The sequence below is a fragment of the Scyliorhinus canicula genome, chromosome 7 (assembly GCF_902713615.1).
Source record: "Scyliorhinus canicula chromosome 7, sScyCan1.1, whole genome shotgun sequence".
Lineage (NCBI taxonomy): Eukaryota > Metazoa > Chordata > Chondrichthyes > Carcharhiniformes > Scyliorhinidae > Scyliorhinus > Scyliorhinus canicula.
Window position 1 is genome coordinate 158,193,732 of NC_052152.1, and position 19,089 is coordinate 158,212,820.

Sequence of the window (19,089 nt, forward strand, 5' to 3'; positions counted from 1 at the left end):
TTTCTACTCTCCAAAGTTAAAGCAACATTTACAATGTTATGTCTCCTTTGTCTACCTCTTATTCTCTTTTCTCCCTTGCTGAATTCTAAAATCCACAGACTTGCTACATTTTATTTAGCAACATTATGAGCCTCTTTCTTTTAATTTAATAATGTTAATTCATTTCGTAACAGTGGACCAAATTCAACCTGTGCAGAGATGTGCTGTCAAATTTTAATGTAATGTATTCACAAAACTGATACAAAGTTTTGGTTAACAAAAATCAAATTTGTTAATTGGTCATAAGTATTTAGCATTTTTTTAAAAAATTGAGATTAAACTAAAGTATTGTAGGACGTGACATGGGTTGCTGTGTCAAAATGCTGGAACTCCCTCTCTGACTTTACTGTGGTTGGCTCAGTTGGTTAGATGGCTAGGATGTGGATGAGAATAGCACTGACTGCAACAGTTCAAGAAGGCAGCTCACCACCATCTCATGTACAATTGGAGCTGGGCACTTGTCAGCAATGACCATGTACCTAGATCTTTTTTGTTTTTTAAATGCAGCACAGAAAAATGTCGCTGAAATTATTTTTTCAGTTGTTTCAAGCTTTTACACTAGGTGCAATTTAAACACAATTAATAAATGTGAAAACACATCCTATCCCAGTGTAGGAACTGAGACCATATTACAGGTAAATAAGATGCATGTAATCCCCTTTGGAATTTTTTTAGTATATTTAATATTCAAGAATATTCTATGCATGGCATTTTTGGGTGAAAATGGCCGACAGGCAATCGATGGGTGTCTTTTGTTTTAAACGTAATAGAGACAAAATTAGGCTAACTTAAATTGTGCCTGTATAGATTGAACAATAATAACTACTGTTGTTTTACATTTTCAGGATTATCGTACAAAACCGTTTTGTTGTAGTGCTTGTCCTTTTGCATCCAAATTTTTTTCTGCCTACAAGAGCCACTTCAGGAATGTGCATAGTGAAGATTTTGAAAACAAAATCCTGATAAATTGTCCTTATTGTCCGTACAATGCTGACAGAAAGACCCTAGAGACCCATATAAAGATCTTTCATGTTCCTCTGTGGAAAGTACCTAGTGGAGGCAAGAATGCACACAATGAAAAGTCAAAGCAGGATGGCAATCTTAAACTGAAACATGCTGACAGTGTGGAGCAGGCAGTCTATTACTGCAAGAAGTGTACCTACCGAGATCCTCTATATGATGTTGTCAGGAAACATATTTACAGGGAACATTTTCAACACGTGGCAGCACCTTATGTGGCAAGAACAGGAGACAAGTCCGTGAATGGCACATTTTCTGCCCCTAATGGACGAGAGGATGGGACTGTACATTGCAAACGTTGTCTTTTCGTACCTAAGACATACGAGGCCTTGGTGCAACATGTTATTGAAGATCATGAACGAATAGGATACCAAGTAACAGCAATGATAGGGCATACTAATGTGGTAGTACCACGATCAAAGCCCTTGATGCTGATAGCACCAAAGCCACATGAAAAGCCTTCTCTAGCTGCAGCAAATTATCAGAGTATTAAAACTTCAATGCATCAGAGTATGAGTCGTGTGTCCATGTCTAAAAGTGCACAGAATTCTGCAGTTAATCTTATGTCAAGCACCAGTCGCCTGCCACCAAAATATGCTATTTCATCAATGGCACACAACTATCCTTTGGGACAACAAATTAGACTCCCACTGCCAGGTGGTTTGCCGGTTTCTCTTCAGCAGCGATCACAAACAGTAAAACAACTTATCTCTGGTGGAAATGGAAGGCAGTATGGAGTTGGTGAGCAGAGGCGGCAATCTCAGATGCAGTATAATGTTCAGTCAGGAAGCTTGACTGGTAACAGTCAACTATCAATGAAACAGTCGCAGTACAGTATTTCTCAAGCACAAAGGATGCAAGGATTGCCCACTTCAGCAGTAAAGTCATTAACTTCTCCAGCAGGTCTCCCTAATTCTGCTACACAGAGCTCTGCATTAGCTGGTTCTGCTGCTCAGAAATGGAAGATCTGCACAATGTGTAATGAGCTTTTCCCAGAAAGTGTGTATAGCATACACTTTGAAACAGAGCATAAAGCTGAAAAGATCCAGGCTGTGGCGAATTACATTCAGAAGATCAATAGTTTCACAAGCAAGTGTCTCTACTGCAACCGTTATTTACCCAGTGAAACACTGCTTAATCATATGCTAATACATGGACTGTCATGTCCCTACTGTCGTTCCACGTTCAATGATGTTGAAAAGATGGCTGAACATGTACGAATCCTTCACATTGATGAAGAAGTGGGACCTAAGACCGAGTCAACATTAACTTTTGATTTGTCTACACAGAAGGGTAGTCGTAGTAATATACAACTTCTTGTAACTACATACAGTATTTCTGAGAGTGCCTCAATGGAGAATGCAAACTATCGACCCCAGAGTCAGAATTTAACATTCAGAAAACCAGAAGGGCAGTTGCAGCAGCCGAAACCACAGGTTAAATCTAAAATAAAGCCAGATTTGAATTCTATACCTCAAACCCAAATACCCTATAAAAATGATGTGGGGAAAACCCTTTGCCCATTGTGCTTCTCTATTTTGAAGGGCCCAATATCAGATGCTTTGGCCCACCATCTAAGGGAACGACATCAGGTGATACAAACCATTCATCCAGTGGAGAAAAAACTCACCTATAAATGCATTCATTGTTTGGGTGTCTACACAAGCAACATGACGGCCTCTACTATAACATTGCATTTGGTACACTGTAGAGGTGTGGGTAAAGCACAAAATGGTCAAGATCGGAGTCTTACTCATGCCAAGACAACACACTCACCAAGTGTAATGCCCATGAAACGTGAATATGAATATGGAGACTTTGCTTTAATGAAAAAAAGGAAATTGGACGGTGAGGAGACTGTTCAGACTTTTACCTTGGGAGAGGATAAACCGGAAGAGCCAATTGTTTTAGCTATTGACCCCAAGGGCTATGAGGATGAGTCCTATGAGGCAAGAAAAATGTTCCTCACAAACTACTTTAACAAGCAACCCTACCCAAACAGAAGGGAAATTGAAAAGTTGGCAGCTGGCCTATGGTTATGGAAATCAGATATTGCCTCACATTTCAGCAATAAGAGGAAGAAATGTGTTCGAGATTGTGAGAAGTATCGGCCTAAGGTGTTACTTGGATTTAACATGATGGAGTTGCGAAAGGTAAAGCACAATATGGACTTTGGACCTACGTGGAATATGTTAAATAACAAAGAAGTAGATGGCAAAGATTCTGCCAGTTTAAAACCAAACTCAAAAAAAGTGAATCAGAAGCCAGAAAAAGAAAGAAGAGTTTTGAGTCTGGGGTCAGAAAAGAGAGAGGGAACTGTTTTAGATTTGAGCTCCCAAATGGAAGAAAATTCATGTCCAATCTCAGAAAAGGTGGAAGGAAGTGCTTTGAGCCAGAGCTCTCAAAAAATGGAGGGAAGTGCTTTAGATTTGAGCACTCAGATGGAAGAAAGTCCTTCAAACATGAGCTCAGAGATGGAAGGGGCACCATTAGATTTGAGTGCTCAAATGGTAGAGCAAAGCCCTTCAATCAAGAGTGCTGAGATGGTCGAGGAAAGTCCTTCACATTTGAGCTCTGAAATGGTGGAGGAAAGTCCTTCGAATATGAGCTCTGACATGGTGGAGGGAAGTGTTTTAGATTTGAGTTCTCAAATGGTGGAGAAAAGTCCTTCAAATGTGAGCTCTGAGATGGTGGAAGGCAGCCCTTCAAACATGAGCTCTGAGATGGTGGAGGCAAGTCCTTCAAATATGAGTCCGAATATGGTGGAGGAAAGTGCTTCAAATATGAGTCCAGATAATGTGGAGGAGAATGCTTCCAATACTTGTGCAAGTGAAGATTTGCCATCGACTGAAACTGAAATGGGTGATTTTCAGTCTAGAGAAGAAAATTCTGCAATGGTTCCTGAAGAGTTAAATAGTGAATTGCAAAAACCTGCATTTGCAAAACCAACAAGACTAGACCTGAAGAATGATGAATCAAATATGGAAGAAGAACCATATCCTGAGCCATCTTCAGAATCAAAAGATAAAGAATCAGAAAGTGAGGATTCTGAAGTATTCTCAGAATGTAAAGATGGTGTTTCTCCAGTTGAGGATGGGCTACCATCTCCACAAGCATCTGATCAAGAGGATGTTTCAGCTGAACTCAAACAAGAATTTTGGATCAAACGACCATGGACAGATGATGCATCCCAAAGTGAAGAAGAGCAGGAACCTACACGGCCTTCTGAAACAAAAGCTGCATTGGAACCTGCAACACAGAGCTGGGCAGAAGGACCAGCTGAATGGAGTGGAGAGCCATTTCAAAATGAGGAGGAAAAATGGGCCAAAGAACAGCCTGAATGGAAGAATGTTTCACCAGATAATGAGGAAAGTTTATCTAATCCACTATTGGAGTGGCAAGGTAACACAGCAGAAAGTGAAGGTGAGGAGCTTGATCAGCTCCTTGATCAGTCAAATGATGCTCTTTCAGATAATGTGGCAGAACCTGTTTGTGGCTCATCCTCTGGTGTTGGCCTAAGTAGTCAGCCTGCATAGAAATTTGACTTGTTTTGGAGTCTCTTGCTGTGAAATGTGTGCAGTATCTTAAAATGAAAGGAGCCAGTGTATAAAATTTGAAGGACTATTCAGAGGTACAGAATTACAGACAGAGGGGAGGTTATAAAATGCAGCAGGTTTAGTTGCATTTTGCCTTTGGGTTGCTTTACAGTTGTACAAAAGTGGCATATTGTAATTTACTTTCTAAATGTTTTCTCATTTACCCAAGGTAGTGAAAGGCCAACATGTACTTACTGGTTAACAGTGTACTGTACTATAGATTTCAAGACCTTAAGTTTGTTTTATTCATTTACTCGGTCTGCGTAGCTGGAATGTATATTTCTACAGTCTTTTAGAGCCATTCTAAGTGAAGCTTATCGTATAGGTCTTGTGTACTTGTTCTAGATTTACTGTATGATTCACCTTTTTTTAGTGATATCCTTGCTGTTAAATAAATGCAGCATTTAGTTCACTTGATAACTGCTTGAAGGAGGTTGTGCTGTAGTGTCTGTCAACATTATTATAAACTAGTTTTTATTGCACATATCCTTATACAACTTTGGTAGCATTTGGCCAGTAGCTTACTGAACATAACTGGCCTTCTGTAATATGGCAAATTGCTGTTTAATGTATCCTTTGCTCCAATATTGATGGTTACTGGCATTTCAAATGTTAATGCATTTTTAAAGTCTCCCTTCAACCTAAATTACTTACTGAACTAGAAATGAAATTCATAATATGCTGATTTCGCTAACTCATGTTTTGGATCAGCACACATGAATTGGGTAAAACATGGCAAATATTTAGAAATGCTGGGTTTTGCCGATTTCAAGGTTACATGTTAGGGATAAACACCACGGTGGTGTTTGTATACATTGTATCATCTATGTAATAGTGTCTGTGTAGTAAATTTCATTTTTGTGATCTTTATTTTCCTTTGTACTTTTCATTTACACTTCTGGAAAATAAAATGCTTTATCGTACTTAACTGTGTATCATATTTACGTGCATTTTACATTGCAACTAGAAATAGAAGTTTTTTAAATAAATGCACCTCCCCTTAGATGTTTTCACAAAGATTTCTTTAACTTTCAGAATAAATGCTGTTTTGTCTAAATGTAAGACACTGATTTTTTTTTTATTTGGAAATGCTTTGTAATAAAGTTGCAAATTAAGCCTTTTTGATGCAACAAATGGCCAGGAATGACATTCTACTTGCCTTTGATTTTGATATCTTTATTTACTTCAGCATTCCTAATCTGTACAAATTATGCAATTGTAAGTGTTGAATGCGCATGTTGGGAATTAATGGGTTATAAATTGTATACTCAGATAATTTGCTGTATAATTGAATGCTCTAGCAGTTTATAACTTTGAAGTTGAATGCTATGCATTCTACCAATTCTGTCACTAAATCATACTGCATATTTGCATCACCTTTTGAAAGTTACCATTAATTCTCCTCTGAGGGAAACTTCTCTTGGAATTTGAAGGTTTCCTGCAACTGGGATGTGCTAACCTTAACCTGTGCTTTATTTCACACTATGTAGATCATTAGGATCATTTTTGGTTGACCCTTTCTCTTGTCCAGTCTAATACCAAGTTTACTTAGACTAAATTATTTTTGATTTCTTGAAGTTTTGTACAGGATTCTGACAAACTTCATAGTTCAATATCACACCATTGGTGCACTGCAAAGTGAGGTTTGAAACTGCTGAGTTGGCATTTCTAGAATGCTGCGAGGCGAAGAAAGTATATTTTTGAATAAAATATTTCTAAAAATACTGATTACATGAATAAATATGGTTCTTGCTGAGACCTGATTTCCAAATTAAATTCTGACGTTTACAAAAAGATTATAACTTTTAAAAACTTATATTAATCATCTAGTAAGATGTGGTTTTGGTGATTTTTAATTATGGTGTCTAAAGTACTGTGATTTAAAAATTGATAGCAAATGTATGATAAGTGCTTATACTTATTTGAGAAACTGAATAGACTTGGAAAAATGTAGACTCCTTAATGCTGCAGAGCAGGATACTTTTATAGAGCCATAGGATAGAATTCCTATGGTGCAGAAAGAGGCCATTTGGTTCATCGAGTCTGCACCAACCTCCTGAACGAGCACCCTACTTCTGCCCAGTCCCTGACCTTACCTGCACAATAAGAGTATTTTTTTAGCATAGCCAAACCACCTAACCTGCACATTTTTGGACTGTGGGAGGAAAAACCACACACTGGGAGAACTCAGCTGAAATTGAACCCAGGTTCCTGGAATTGAGACAACAGTGCAAACCACTGTGCTCCTCAACTATGATATGGGCAGTCTGAAACTTTCAAACACAGAATTCTTGGAAAGTAAGATTGAAGTTGATCATAATCAAAAATAATGCATGATGTGCACAATAATTCAGCTTTGTCAACCAGAGCCAGTTAATACCATGCTTGAAGACTGGAGCAAACGTCTGTCAAGTTCACTACAGGATAAGCCATGTTGGAGTGTCGGGGAGGCTTGTGATCACACAAACAACACACCACTTCTGGAACATCCAGTGGCCTGTTTGACTACTGAATAGGCAGTGTCGCAGAGAAATATGCACTGCTTTTGGGAAAGTGAGGAAGTGAAATTAATTGGAGAGCTCTTTCATAGCAGTGATATGGACAATGGGTCCAGTACATTATGATTCTATGAAGGAGTTTCTGAGGAGAAGTGCATGTGAAATGTGCAAAAGCTTATGCAATTTGCCTGCATGTGAGTTTGTTGGTTCTCAGAAAATAATTGCTTTTGTGTGAGCTTTTTAATGTTAGTATGTAACTAATCATAAACAACTCATCAATATTGAAAATAGACCAAATACATCTCTTTGCATAAGTAGAGTACTTCTGAAATTGAATTAAATGTTGTCTAAAGCAGGGAAAGCTATTATTACATTGTTTTTGTGGGGATCAGTGTAGGAGGAGTTAAGTAGAAGGGTGCTTTGAGGATCAGTGCTGGGGCTGTTAATTTTTCTTATACACAATTGACTTGGAAGTAGCAACATAAAACTGTCTGAATTTTTCAGTGTTACAAGCTAGGAACAGCTGCAAATAACAAAATAGACCAGGATAATCAGTCACAGGGTTAATGGTGTGAAGTGAAGAGTGTCAGATGCTGTTTAGTATGGATACATCCAAAGACCTGACATTGAAAAAGGTAAGAATACACTAAAATTAATGAAATCCTGCAGACCGGTGGCACAGTGGTAGCACTGCAGTCTCACGGCGCTGAGGTCCCAGGTTCGATCCCGGCTCTGGGTCACTGAAGTTTGCACATTCTCCCCGTGTTTGTGTGGGCTTTGCCCCCACAACCCAAAGATGTTCGAGGTAGGTGGATTGAACATGCTAAATTGCCACTTAATTGGAAAAAATGAATTGGGTATTCTAAATTTATTTTTTAAAAATGAAATCCTGCAGAACACAACAGATAATTGGAGGGTGTGGTATTTTGATTACTGACGTTGCCAACATTGCAGCAACAGCAGAGAGCAAATAGGAAATAAAAACAACTAGTCAGGCATCATTTGTGGAGAAAGAATTTACGTTTCTGGTTGATGGCCTCCCATTGGAACAAATAGCATGTGACCTTGCATATTTGACAAAGTACAAATATCACCGTGGTTTGTCAAGAGCAGGGGTCTGGAGTGCAATGTACAATTCTGGTCATGATAATGAAAAAAGGCTGGTAAGATATTGAAGAGACTGCAAAGAGCAACTGCAACTCTTGCAGTTCTGGTGCCAAAATAAATCTTGGAAGAATCTTCTCCAAGGCCTATAAATGGGCACACAAATTTCCACAGGTGACTTCAACCTTCTGTGATGTTTTGACTGGAAAATAAACTGCATACTCCTCTGTCAAATACTACAAGAACACTTAAGAAATTGGAGGATAACAACAAATTTGAATACTTGGGGGGGAAGGGGGGGGTGTTAGCATTTCCTGGGCAGAAGCCAGCAAAAGCAAGATACATAGATCTAACAGAAAATCCTGAAGCTACGCAATATATTGGGCAGTGTCTTTGGATAAAAATGAGTGATAGTTAAGGTCAATGAATGTTCATCAGAACTGGCAGCAAAAGCAGTTGACTAGAACTTGGTAAAACATGCAGCCTTTATTTTTGACAATTTGGGTGCCATATCTGCTGGTGGTGTCAGTTTGGGTTTTACTAGAGCAAGTGCTAATCAAAGTTGTGGAATTGTCTTATCAAAATGCTTGAATGGGAGATATCCCTGAAGAATGGAGAAACCTGCTGCTGGTGAGTCACAACACATGTACAAGTCAAGTTGGGTGACCTTTGCATCCCTTATGCTCCTGGTAGGACACTGCATGTGATCTGAAACTTAAGTCAACAGTCCAGATCCTGGCACTGTCTGACTTTGTTGGAGGAGCTGAGGTGCATAGAGTTTCACAAGATATCGGTTGCTAACTAGCAGTCGCGGTTTTCATAAAGTCCTTGACAACTTGATTGTTTCCCGTGCTATGAACCCATTTTGCTCCCTCAGCTCCAATGGGTGCTTTGCAGAGCATAACTGGCTTAGCCATCCATTATCAGATCTAGCCAGATCACATTAGACATTAACTGACCAGCAACAGTAACTCCCAGCATCTTTTCCTTAAACTCCATTTGCACCAATAAATGCAAGGAGCTCTTGGTTTTATATATATGTTGAGATCATGCCTCTTGCAATGTGACCTATCTATATAATGCTGTATTCACAAGAAAAATAGAGGGCTGTCTGGATCATTTAAATTGGGCTGTAAGTTGAATTTCAAAAATACTTAATAACCATACAAAGTACATCAAGTGTGATTTAACCCAAAGTTCAACATACATTGAGCATTGCTTATCTAGTGGGATGGAATCATCAACCAGGGAATAGAACTTGGGGACTGAAAATAATCACTTTTAATAAATACTTCCAAAGCACGCTCAGGTTTCATCCTTGTACCCTGTCGAAGCCCATCTTGTCTATCCATGATCCAAATTTCCATCCTGTAAATTTTTCCTCTACATATCACCCCTACTTCAAAAAGCCACCTTGGCTCCATTTTCTCAATCACTTTTAATAAATACTTCCAAAGCACGCTCAGGTTTCATCCTTGTACCCTGTCGAAGCCCATCTTGTCTATCCATGATCCAAATTTCCATCCTGTAAATTTTTCCTCTACATATCACCCCTACTTCAAAAAGCCACCTTGGCTCCATTTTCTCTCAAATTCTTGACATCTATATTGGAATCCTTTTCCAAACCTTTGTGACCTGACTTTACTCTCCCAATGCTAACCTGGCTGGCTTCTTCCCCCCCCCCCCTCTAAACTTCAACTTGTGGATTGTCGATCTGCCGGTGGGAACAAGCGCCACAAAAGCATGCTGCAAGGATGTAGGTCAGATTGGTGGAGGAGGAGGTGTTGGACAATGCCCCAGATGCGACCGGGCCCACAGGTCCTTGAGGCAGAAGCCGAGAGCAAGAACTGCCATGGGTGGTGATTGTGCAGATGTACAATGTTTGAACAAGAAGAAAAATCTGAAGTGGGCAATCAAATCCGGATCTACGAGGTCATTGGCTGGTGAAAATGCGAGAGGTTTTCAACAAGGCCAATGCTGTCTTGTACAGACAATTCGGTTTGGGGTGTTGTACCTGTCTCTGGATAACTTGATACAGCCAAGAATATTATATTTTGAGACCCCGGACTTCATCAGGGTCCATAAGATGAGGGTGAGCTATGGGGTGGTACGGGATGGAAGAATTAAATCCGTGAAAGTTGGAATTTGCTGTGGTTCTGGGTTGTCATTAGGAGAGCTTTGAAGTTGTAAGTTTGTAACAGAAGTATACACTCCCCCCACCCAAAACCCCTGGAGGAAGTCTTATTTGTGCATTTTGCAGTTTTTTTTTCATGTTGCATGTGTTCTATGGGACTGATGGTTTTGAATTTTTTTAGGGAGGTTGGGATTAGTAGGGAGAGTGGGTAAGGGGGCCTTTGGATGGGAGTCACCATGCTAGTGAATAGGAGTGTGGTTGGGGAGGAGGCGTGAGGGGGGAGATTGTAACATGCCAGGTATGGAGGATAGGCAGGGTAGCCATCTTGGATGGGCCTGGTTCAGAGTGGGTTTTGGCAAGGCAGAGCTGAAGGGGGATGATGGTGGGCGATAGTGGTGGGGGGCAGAGGCATAAGCCCTGGTAAGAATTGTGCCATGGCATGTCTGGGCTAAACCGACCCGTCAAGAGATCCTGGGTTTTTGCACCCCTGAAGAGTTTGAGAACAGAGGTAATTTCCTTGCAGTAATCGCATCTATGGGATAGGATCAGGTTAGGCTGAAGAAGGGATGGGTGGGACAAGTATTTCACTCTGGGTTTGACTCGGAGTGGAGGGGTTGGCCATTTTGATGAACAAGAAAAAAAATTTTTAGGCCAAGGTATTTGTGATAGTGGGGTGCGGGAGGTGACACCAGTGGTGTTGGTCAACGTGTATGCACCTGATGGGGACGATGCTGGATTTGTGAAGAGGTTTCTGGGGGTGATTCAAGACTTTAAATTTGTATCGAATTCAATTTTTCCAATTAACGGGCAATTTAGTGTGGCCAATTAAACTACCCTGCACATCTTTGGGGGAGAAACTCGCAAACACGAGGAGAATGTGCAAACTCCACACGGACAGTGGCCCAGAGCCAGGATCAAACCTGGAATCGTGATGCAGCAGTGTTTACCACCGTGCTGCCCCAGGGACTTAGATTTACACCTGCTGATTATGAGGGGATTTTAACTGTGTTATGGAGTCGTAGGTGTACAGGTCAAGCTCCAAGTCGATGGGAAGGTCGAGAATGGCGAAAGAACTGGGAGGGTTTATGGAAAGGATGGGGGTGGTGGATCTGGGGAGGTTTAAGGACCCGGGAAGTATGGAGTATTCCTTCTCGTATGTGTATGGGGTCAATTCTAGGATTTACTTTTTTGTGGTAAGTCAGATGGGGATACGAAGGGCGAAATATGTGACAATTGTCATCTCTGATCACGCGCCGTACTAGTTGGATGAGAGGCTTAGTACGGGAAAGCTGCAAAGGCCAAGGTGCAGGTTGGGTTCAGGACTCCTGGCAGACAAGGTGTTCAGGAAGAGTGGCGATTAGGAATTATGTGGAGCTAAATTAGAATGGTGATGTCGGCGGCCATGTTTTGGGAAGCTTTGACGATGGTGGTCAGAGGTGAGATTATTTTGTTTAAGGTCATAGGGATTGGAATGATGTGGAGATGCCGGCGTTGGACTGGGGTGAGCCCAGTAAGAAGTCTTACAACACCAGGTTAAAGTCCAACATTTCTGTTTCAAACACTAGCTTTCGGAGCACTGCTCCTTCCTCGGGTGAATGAAGAGGTATGTTCCAGAAACATATAGACAAATTCAAAGATGCCAGACAATGCTTAGAATGCGAGCATTTGCAGATAATTGAATCTTTACAGATCCAGAGATAGGGGTAACCCCAGGTTAAAGAGGTGTGAATTGTCTCAAGCCAGGACAGGTGGTTGGATTTTGCAAGCCCAGGCCAGACGGTGGGGGATGAATGTAATGCAACATGAATCTCAGGTCCCGGTTGAGGCCGTACTCACGTGCGGAACTTGGCTATAAGTTTCTGCTCTGCGATTTTGCGTTGCCGCGCGTCCTGAAGGCCACCTTGGAGAACGTTTACCCGGAGATCAGAGACTGAATGCCCTTGACTGCTGAAGTGTTCCCCAACTGGAAGGGAACATTCCTGCCTTGTGATTGTTGTGCGATGTCCGTTCATTCATTGTCGCAGCGTCTGCATGGTCTCGCCAATGTACCACGCTTCGGGACTTCCTTTCCTGCAACGTGTGAGGTAGACAACATTGGCAGAGTCGCATATAGATACGGACATTAAGTTTCTACAAAGATGCAAGAAAGCAGACAAGATCCTGAAAGGGCTACAGATCACAAACCCACTCAAGGCGGCATACAACACAGACTATGCTGAGAGACTCTGCCATTGCACCTCTCTCACACTGCTCAACCACCTCGTACACCAGCTCTACAGCAGACGACACAACCTGGAAACCAAGATAGAGGCCATATTCTCAACTTGCACTCAGGACGCCGCAGACCAGTTGTGGAACACTGCCAAACAAATGAGACAACGATACAATGCCACCTATATGCACACCAAGAACAGGAAGCTTTTGAAATTCGGCATCACCACCAGCAGCAACCAAGCCTCCCCCAGTACCACAGTAGAAAACAATACAGGGAAATCTATTGTCAACTTGTCAGACTACACCCTTCAACCAGACGAAATCAAAGTCCTCAGCAGAGGGCTCAATTTCTGCACCACCACCAAAATGGACCCCATCAGTCTCGGGGTCCTCAGACACTGAGGAATTCATTAGGCGAATGAGGCTCCAGGAATTCTTCCACAGACCCCAAGAGGCCAACAGCGAACCCAAGGAGACTACCAATGAACCGGAACAGCAGATCGAGAGATCTGCAGTGCGGCAACCGAAATGGAAAGAGTCGAATTGGACCCCTCCAGAAGGCCACTGCCCTAGACTCTACATGTATGCTCAAGCCGTCAGGAGTTGCGTCAATGCCAGATTCATTAGTTGCATTCACAAGACAGCCCCAAACGTCACCCAAGCATATGGCAACACCATCTGCGCTCTCAAGACCAACCGCAACATTGTCATCAAACCAGCAGACAAAGGTGGGGCCACTGTCATACTTAACAGAACAGACTACTGCAAAGAAGTATACCGACAACTCAACAACCAGGAACACTATAGACATTACCCGCAGATCCGACCAAGGAACACATCCGCCAACTCAACAGACTGATCAAGACCTTTGATCCAGACCTTCAGAGCACCCTACGTGCTCTCATCCCACGCATTGGAGATCTCTACTACCTCCTGAAAATACACAAGGCCAACACACCAGGCCATCCTATCGTTTCAGGCAATGGGACCCTGTGTGAGAATCTCTCTGGCTACATCGGGGGCATCTTGAAACCCATCGTACAAGGTATGCCCTGCTTCTGTCACGACACGACGGACTTCCTACAGAAACTCAGCACCCATGGATCAGTTGAACCAGGAACATTCTTCGTCACAATGGACGTCTCGACACTCTACATCAGCATCCCCCATGACGACGGCATTGCTGCAACAGCCTCAGTACTCAACACCGACAACTGCCGATCTCCAGAAGCAATTCTGCAGCTCATCAACTTCATTCTGGATCACAGCATCTTCACCTTCGACAACAAGTTCTTCATCCAGCCGCACGGAACAGCCATGGGGACCAAATTTGCACCTCAATATGCCATCTTCATGCACAAGTTTGAACAAGACCTCCTCACCGCACAGGACCTTCAACCGACGTTATACACCAGATACATCGATGACATTTTTTTTCCTTTGGACCCACGGCGAAGAATCACTGACATGACTACATAATGACATCAATAAGTTCCATCCCACCATCAGACTCACCATGGACTACTCTCCAAAATCAGTTGAATTCTTGGACAAACTCGTCTCCATCAAGGCCGGTCACCTCAGCACTTCGCTTTACCGCAAGGCCACGGATAACCTCACGATGCTCCACTTCTCCAGCTTCCACCCTAAACACATTAAAGAAGACATCCCCCATGGACAAGCCCTCCATATACACAGGATCTGCTCAGACTAGGAAGAGCGTAACAGACATCTACAGACGCTGAAAGATTGAACGGGATATGCCGCTCGACTCATCGATCGAAAGTTCCAATGTGCCACAGCAAAAAACCGCACCGACCTCCACAGGACACAATAGACAGAGTACGCTTCGTCGTCCTGTACGTTCCCGGAGCGGAGAAACTACATCATCTTCGCAACCTCCAACACGTCATCGATGAAGATGAACATCTTGCCAAGGTCATCCCCACACCCCCTCTACTTGACTTCAAACAACCGCACAACTTCAAACAAACCATTGTTTGCAGCCTTCAGAACAGCGACCACGACACCACACAACCCTGCCATTGCAATCTCTGCAAGACATACCAGATCATCGACATGGATACCACCATTACACGTGAGAACACCACCCACCAGGTACGCGGTACATACTCGTGCGACTCAACACTTCAGCAGTCAAGGGCATTCAGCCTCTGATCGTTCTCCAAGGTGGCCTTCAGGACGCGCGACAACGCAGAATCGCCAAGCAGAAACTTATAGCTAAGTTCTGCACATGAGTACGGCCTCAACCGGGACCTGGGATTCATGTTGCATTACATTCATCCCCCGCCGTCTGACCTGGGCTTGCAAAATCCAACCACCTGTCCTGGCTTGAGACAATTCACACCTCTTTAACCTGGGGTTACCCCTATCTCTGGATCTGTAAAGATTCAATTACCTGCAAATGCTCACGTTCTAAGCATTGTCTGGCATCTTTGAATTTGTCTATATATATATGTTTCTGGAACATACCTCTTCATTCACCTGAGGAAGGAGCAGTGCTCCGAAAGCTAGTGTTTGAAACAGAAATGTTGGACTTTAACCTGGTGTTGTAAGACTTCTTACAAAAGGGATTGGAAGAGGAGGGAGGAGCACTGGCACCTGTTAGATGAGCTAGTTTAGGTAGATAAAAGATACTCAGCAGCCCCCAAATGGGTTTTGTGAAGGGTAGGCAGCTCTCCAGTAACATTAGGAGGCTGCTGAATGTAATTCTGACTCTTGTCAAGGGGCTGGGCACCGGAGGTTATTGTGTCCATGGACGCAGAGAAGGCTTTTGACTAGGTAGAGTGGAGACATCTATTTGAAATTCTGGGTAGGTTTGGATTCGGGCCAGAGTTTGTGGAGTGTGTTTGACTTCTGTATGCATCACCTGTGCCTTGTGTGCATACGAATGAGACGAGTTAAAAGTCTTTTGGGTTACATAGGGCATTGTTTTCAAAATTTTCTGGGGATTCATTTTTACCACCTGGCCAACCTTCGGGACCCACGCCGGCCGACCTTTACGACCCACCATTTTCTCTTGCCTTGATTGCTGCTGGCAAAATGGAGGAATCGCAATCGCAGCCAAAGCACATGATGATGTTACGGTGCCGCGACCTGCTCTCTGCCTCCCTCAGGCGGGAAGATTACATGGAATTTTAAAAAAAATCTTCTGCATCTCCGATTGTTCAAATCCGCGGTCTTCAGCAGCCGCAGCGAGCTTTTATATTCAATTTTTATTTATTTTTTGTAAATTGTAACAATTTTGTTGCATAGCATGTTTAATCAAAGAGACCCTTGTCATTGTCAGACTCTTCAGATTCTTCCTGTTTCGTCTCTTCCTTTTTCTCTTCAGCAGCAACGTGGGCAGCGGTTGGAAACAACTGCTGCAGCAGCTGGGGCACGATGACCAGCACCAACATTGCAGATCAGACTATTGACGTTAATATTAGTCAATGGCTTGGCGAACAGACTGGGCCAGCAAGGCTCAATGGTCACACCAGCCGTTTTAATCAGGTCATTGAGTTTGTCTTCGGTGACCTCATCGTCATGCAGGATGAGCACTTTGTTGATACAGGCGACTTCTGAGGTCGTGGCCATGGCGATGATTTCTGCGGGTGGGTCTGATGGTGCTAGTTGCCGTGGGGGGGGGGGGGGGGGGGGGGGGGGGGGGGCGGGGGGAGAAATCTCAGCCTTAGCTTCACTCAGAAGAACCGAGCACTTACGAACCGGGCAGAGCAAGCAGCAGCCGGCTTTTAACTATGGTGGCTGCGAGCAGCCTTTTCACCATATACAAAAAAATGCAGCCGCACTGCACATGTGTGCCCGGTCATCGGTGCGCATGCGCAGGTTTGTGCATGTGCACCGATGATAGGGCACGCATGCGCAATGCAGCCACATTTTTTCATGTTTGTGACCATTTTGAAGGTCGCTCGCAGCCGGCATAGTTAAAAGTCGGCTGTTACGCACAGATTTGCACGATTGGGACGCCCCGACGGATGGCCGCCCCTGATTTTGACAATGCCTGACAGAAGAATGAGGCAGGGATGCCCCTGTCACTGTTGTTATTCGCATTGGCGATTGAGCCCTTGACAATGGCCCTTCGGGGGTCGGCTGAGTGGCGATGGATTGTGAGGTAGGGTGCACTGGGTGTTGCTATATGCAGATGAACTGTTGTTTGTGTCAGACCCACTGGACTGTATGGGCAGAATTATAGGCCTGTTGGAGAAATTTGGGGCCTTCTCCGGTGAATGCAGTGGGGACGAGAGCAATTTCAGGTGTTTGGGGATCCAGGTCATGCATGAGTGGGCCATAATGCTCAGGTGGAACATGACATGGTTAATGGAAGATGTTCAGGAGGATTGCAAGAGGTGGGTGGGATACTTTGCACTTGACGTTGACAGGGAGGGGTTTTTTCTTTTTTTCATTCATGGGATGTGGGCGTTGCTGGCCGGGCCAGCATTTATTGCCCATCCCGAGGGTCTGTGGGTCTAGAGTCACAGGTAGGACAGACAAGGTATGGATAACAGATTTGCTTCCCTAAAGGACATTATGGTTTCATGGTCATCATTAGACTTTCAATTGCAGATGTTTATTGAATTCGAATTCTACCATGTACCCTGGTGGGATTCGAATCCTGTCCTCAGAGCATTACCCTGTATCTCTGGATTACTAGTCCTGTGACAATACCACTATGCCACAACCTGTCCAGGTGGTAAAGATGAATGTGCTGCCAAGGTTCCTATTTGTCTTTCAGACCCTCCCTAATGCCTTTTTACAGAGGGTGGAGGCACTGATTTTGGAGTTCATATGGGCGGGGAAGGTACCAGGGGTGAAGAGGGCTCTGCTACAAACACAGACAGAAAGGGAGGTTGGCGCTCCAGAATGTGATGCTGCAAATGTAGAGAAGGTGAGGCGTTGGAGGGGGAACGGGGTGAAGTGGATTAGGTTGGAGGAGGAGTCTAGTTTGAGGGTCCTAGTGACGGCCCTGGGGAGTTCAGTGAAGTCGACGGTCAGGATATGGAACCAGGACAGCTGAGTTTTACTCAACTTTAACTCTGGCAAGTTAATTGTGCAACTGGTTCAAACCAGTTCCAGAGCAGAGTGCTGACTTGTCTGGACTGAGTGCTGATTGGCTAAGTGAGCGTGCTTTCGGAGTAGGGTGGAACTGGGAGAAGAGGCTACACAAGAGAGAGCTGATTGGTACGTAGTGGGTAAGGTCGGTAATTCTTTGCAACTACTGTCATTTATGGTTTGAAAATTTGTTTTGTGGTTCATAATCTGCAAGGTCTAGAATGGGTAGAATGGATACAATCTGATATTACACATCTTCTGAAGATTTAATTTGAAGGGTTACATCATGGCAGGAGATCTTGGTTTGTTCCTCTTGCTTCATGTGGGAGGCTGGGAACATTTCCAGTGACCAGGACCAACATGTGTGCCGGAGGCTGCAGCTCCTGGAAGCCCGGGTTTCGGAGTGGAGAGTGTCGTGGACAGCACGTATAGAGAGGTGGTCACAGTGCAGGTTCAGACACAGGCAGGGAGGGAATGTGTGACCACCAGCAGAATAAAACAGCTAGGCAGGCAGGCAGTGCGGGAATCTCCTGTGGCCATTCCCCTGAAAAGCAGATATACCACTTTGGATACTGTTGAGGGGAATAACGACTGTGTGTGTGTGTGTGGGGGGGGGGGGGGGGGGGGGGGGGGGGGGGGGGGGGCAGAAAGAGAAAGCAGCAGCAGCCAATTTTGTTACATGACAGTTGGTTCTCCTACAGAAGGGAGAAATAAAAAGTGAGAATGCAATAATTATAGGGGATTCAATTGTAAGGGGATTAGATGGGCATTTTTGTGGCCGCAAGGATGACTCCAGGATGGTATGTTGCCTCCCTGGTGCTTGGGTCAAGAAGGTCTCAGAAAGGTTCCAGGACATTCTGGATGGGGAAGGTGAACAGCCAGTGGTCGTGGTACACATTGGTACTAACTACATGGGATGAGGTCCTAAAAGCAGAATATAGGAGTTAGGAAGAAAGTTGAAGTCAGACCTGCAAGGTAGTGATCTCAGGATTACTACCAGTGCCACATGCTAGTCAGAGTAGATATAGCGGATAAATACATGACTGAAGAGATAGTGTGAGGGGGAAGAGTTTCAGATTCCTGGAGCATTGGGACCAGTTCTGGGGAGATGGGACTAGTACAAACTGGACGGGTTACACCTGGACAGGACTGGGACTTATGTCCTAGGGGGAGTATTTGCTAGAGTGGTTGAGGAGGGTTTAAACTAATATGGCAGGGGGGTGGGAACCTACACAAGGAGTCAGAGGAGGAGGAGGAGGAGGAAATAGGGACAGAAACAAAAGACCCAAAGGGGAATAAGAAAAGTGATAAGCAGATAAACCAAGAGCCAGATTCAAACTGGGCCACGGTGAAACATATTGGGAGGGGGACTAGTGATGTTAAAAAGACAAGCTTAAAGGCTTTGTGCTTT

At 43.7% G+C, this 19,089-nt stretch overlaps 1 protein-coding gene and 1 pseudogene across 10 annotated transcripts in view; one reads left to right on the top strand and one right to left on the bottom strand.

Annotated features, from left to right (window-relative positions):
* Positions 1–5,583, top strand: part of adnpb (activity-dependent neuroprotector homeobox b) — a 30,483-nt gene extending 24,900 nt beyond the window's left edge. For all 10 annotated transcript variants that reach the window (XM_038803132.1, XM_038803138.1, XM_038803139.1 and 7 more), the window contains one exon: positions 885–5,583. In XM_038803132.1, coding sequence (XP_038659060.1) covers positions 885–4,595 — 3,711 coding nt within the window. In that variant the 3' untranslated portion in view covers positions 4,596–5,583. The remainder of the gene's footprint in view (positions 1–884) is intronic.
* A 10,303-nt stretch (positions 5,584–15,886) lies between these two features.
* LOC119968653 lies at positions 15,887–16,205 on the bottom strand (annotated as a pseudogene).
* Positions 16,206–19,089: the final 2,884 nt, after the last annotated feature.